General features: G+C 35.7%; 1 protein-coding gene across 1 annotated transcript in view; it reads right to left on the bottom strand.

Moving 5' to 3' along the window:
• Positions 1-4,213, bottom strand: part of USP54 (ubiquitin specific peptidase 54) — a 50,259-nt gene that overhangs the window by 27,776 nt on the left and 18,270 nt on the right. Inside the window, exons 7-8 of the mRNA XM_010000771.1 lie at positions 1,728-1,874; positions 241-390 (exon numbers count right to left, since the gene is read on the bottom strand). Of these exons, the coding sequence (XP_009999073.1) occupies positions 241-390; positions 1,728-1,874 (297 nt within the window). The remainder of the gene's footprint in view (positions 1-240; positions 391-1,727; positions 1,875-4,213) is intronic.

The raw sequence follows: 4,213 nt of genomic DNA, 5'->3' as shown, positions 1-4,213 counted from the left end.
CTGTTAGCTCTGTGCACAAGTAAACTGCAGGTTTTCAAACAACAGCACAAAAGTAAGTCTGATGTCCAACCAAACATAACTAAGAATAGGGTTTCTAAGACTGCAGAAAAAGGAGCCAAGTTATGGATCTTGAGAGGAAAACGAGCCAAACTTTCTCAAAAGTTGTAGAAAACAGCATGGATCTACACACAAAAAGCTAACATGTCTAACATATTATTTTTCTAAACATTATTTTCTCACCTCTTTGACATGAGCATCATCAAAGTACATCCACTTGCGGATTTTAGTTTGGAAGAAGAAGGTAGAATAGTGTTTTCCATAGTAACAGATCATTCCTACCAAATACAGCTCTGAGTGTTTTGCTCTGTCATCAGTGACTCTGAAGAAGAGCTTCAATAAGGGAGAAAGGAAAAATTAAAGGAGAAATTAACAAAATGCCCAGAATTTTACATACTGCTTTATGTTTGAAGACCTCCAAGCAGTAAAGAGAAGTGTCAGGTTATTACTTGAAAAGGTAGAGAAAACAAGAGAATAAATATTTAGGTAATTAACCAATGTTTAAGCAAATCCAGTGACACAGATCAGGAAGAGACTCCTAGCAAGTCTTGGAGACTGTGGCTCTAATTTAAGGAAGACATTTACAACAATGATATAACACCTCAGAATTTTAAGTGTGGTTACAGTCTGAAAATTTGCATTCTCTGAGTCATATTTGTTGATTATATCAGATACTGTTTAAAACATTATTTCCCCTTTGTTTTGTAGAATCAAAGCAGTTCTGACAGTAATCAGCTGGCATTTCTTCTGACTTAAGACAAATTTATTACACCTCCACAGAGAAGATGAACTTAAGACAATAGTCTTAAAAGAATTAAGCACACACACAAAAAAATATCTTCTGACTAATTAATTAACCATGTTTTATTTAAAACTGCACAGAACTCATTTTTTAGTGCATTACTGCTTTACTATGCAAGGGCCACACTGTTTCATGACCGCATTTCCAGTAAGCTGCACTAATTTTGGTACACTGTGCAATGGCCGAGGCATATTTTTTATATGTGTATGTGTTTTTATATCTATATATAAGTTTAATGTAATACGTCAATGCTACAATTTGGTATACCAATAATTCAGCTGTAAATCATCAGCTAATGTAGAATAAGTGAATCCTCTAGGGGACAAACTTCTAGATCAAAAACACTACTTAATTTAATCTATCAATCAGACAGTGTGAGACACCATCTCTCAGGGAATGTTCAGTTATAAATAACTCTTCAGTGTTATGACTACACACTTCAATAGGAAGAGGACTTTAAGAAGTTAAAAAAACAAACCACCCCTAACTATATTTTGTTTTCAGAAGTAATAGAAATAATTATTTTTTTCTTCAACATGAAAGAGCACATATGTATTGTCATAGAAACAGCACAACCCCCAATCCAGAACTTCCTTGCACTTGAAAATATGATTTATTCAGACAAGCTGTGCTTTCTGGAGTAATTTCTAATTTTCAGTAATTTCAGAAATTTGAGGATATGCAATTAAACTAGTACTTTCAGAAGTCTCATGAAGCATTCAGAAACAGGTCAGATCCTTGGATCTGCCCTCTATTCCCTCTATGGACACTGAAAAGGCAAAGGCTGTGACTTTTATTTTCCTCAGTCTGCTACTATAGACTACCATGAGAAAGACTATAGGCAGTGTCAAAATACAAAAAAACTCACATCTCCCAGCTTAAGGCAAGTGCCCAGACTGTGAATCACATCCTCAGCCAGATCAGAGTGATCTGAGTCCCAAACCAAGCCAATGGTGATGATCTGTGGAGAGTTCATCAGCACACGACGAATACGGATCTTTTCCCCACAGTTACTCTGAGGATTTAAATAAAACAAAACATAGAATATAATCCTTTTCTTATTATAAATCAGGGCAAGGTACTAACAAGTATAAATTCAAAAAGTACAGCTTCCAAAGAGGTGGTATATACACAGCAGGTATAATATGCTCAGTGTCAAAAGATGTGCTTTTTATGTCACAGATGAGGAATGTTATCAAGACTGGTATTCACAAGCTTTACTGATAATGATAAAAAGGTATAGTGCAAAAGTAGGCTTATTTAAAAAAGATAAGCAAGCATAAAGAAAATATTCCAAAAACTTTTTTAGGAACTGGAGAAAAAGCTCACTTTTAAAAATCAGAATCTCAGATTAAAAATTGTATTTATAGACACTGATGCTTCACATGACAGTGTCAGAAAAACATCCAAGGTGATGCTTTCCTGTTAAAATTGGGTGGTTGTTCTACAAGGTACCTCAAGTGTTTCACCTTAGACAGGATAGTCATATCAGTGTTCACAGAAATACGGGAGCAGCAGCTGGACAATCAGGAGAATAAAAGGTACTTAACTAACCCACAGCAGCTCTTCATTTCTCATTTCCTGTTTCCCTTTCCCCTCCCATTTTTATTTCTTAAATAACTACCAGTGCTTACTGACTGGCCAGTCTCCCCCTCACTCTCCAGGCAGATAACTTCTCAGATAAGCTTGCTTGTGAAGCTAAGACATTTCTAAGTGGTCCTTCCAATTCATCACCTGCTGGAATTGTGGGCACCTTCCAAAAAAATTCACCACGAAAAAAATTCAGCATCTGAATTAAGAGACTATCACAGTAATTTTAGCAAACAATGCATTTTATTTTTTTTGGGTAGAGGAAGGTGACAAGTGAATGGACAACTATGACAAAGTCCCCTTGAAACACTCACTTTCTCTCTGTGGCAGATCGCAAAGGTACCTCTGCAAGATTCCAGAAAAAAATAATTCATACTGGGAATAGCTTCTCATCTCTATAGAGACTAGTTTCACAATTAGATATAACTTCTGACACCGTAACCAGGAAAGAGATAATAAACCATTTCAAGCATTTCTTCCCCACAGCAATATAGAAAAGTAACCAGAATTTCAGTCCAAATTATCAGTGAGAGACAAAAATGACAAACTCTAAGAACCAGAAAGAAAGTAACAGCAAGGCAATGAAGATAGTTTGGGGTTTTTTTCCACAGGTAGAAGACTGTGATTTTTAAATGTAGAAACTAAGTTTTAATATTAAAAATTACCACATTCACACATATTTTACAAGCATTCCTGTGGACTACCTCAATGCAAACCAATCTTACTCTCAAATTGCCTTCTTTGCTTCAGCTAGCTAACATCAGCATTTTCTGCAAGACAGGAGGAATATGGCATCCTGACAAAAAGCTACCCTGTCTTTTAGGACACCCTCAGCTAAGTTTCAACAGAAAAATACAGAAATAGAAAAAGGAAGGGGGAGAAAGTACTGGCAAGCAATTTATCCAATCGATTATGTCACAATTAAACAGCAGTTCACCCTGACAAATAATGTCTTTCTATTAAATTTGCCATGCTTTGATTATTAAATAGTTGGACTCATATGAATCTTCTAAAAAACAAATCTCTATTTTTTTTTACTCAAATAAGCAAGCCAGTAATTGCTGATATTCCAAAAAAAAAGAAGGTGAAGTTTGATGGAGACCAAAATAGAATATTTCAGAATTATTAGTTACAGAAAGTGAAGGGAATCAAATATAAATACTTACACTGGCCCCAGGGAACAGGCACACAAGACATTCCTGTTACAGCCTGTATTGCTTCACTGAGTACTGTGAGGCATCTAACAGTAGCATTACATGAAGAAGTAACTATGCTGCTGTTTCCTGCCCTTCCTATTAATTAATATGTTACAAAGTTTTATGATAACTCTTCTTGCATACTTTTCAAAAGCCCTGGATCTCAACATAAGACAATTAAAAGGTAGAACAAAATAGCAAACTCTTTTTTTTTTTAACCCAACTGATACATGGACTTAGTTCAGCTTAATTTTGTCACACTTTTACAGCACAGAACAACAGAACATTTTTAATAATAGTAGCCTGTGACTATCAACTGGACCTAAGTAGTAATTTTTAAGTGGTTTAACTCCAGTCACCACTCATAACAACCATAGCCTATGGTTTCTGGCTAATATCTCCCACACTCTGAACAGCAAACCTCTCTCAGAAAAACAAAAACTCCCCCAAATTTCCTGTGATGATTCCTAGCTTTGGCATAGCTCTTGCAGATACACTGTGTAGCCTATAAGCCCTTCACTGTCAGAATATTCTCTAGACATGGAAAGCAACAGTCCTTTTCTCTTTC

The sequence above is a fragment of the Chaetura pelagica genome, unplaced genomic scaffold (genome assembly GCF_000747805.2).
Source record: "Chaetura pelagica isolate M959 unplaced genomic scaffold, ChaPel_1.0 scaffold166, whole genome shotgun sequence".
NCBI lineage: Eukaryota > Metazoa > Chordata > Aves > Apodiformes > Apodidae > Chaetura > Chaetura pelagica.
Note: the sequence above shows the minus strand (reverse complement) of the source record. Positions and strands in the feature narration are given on the sequence as shown.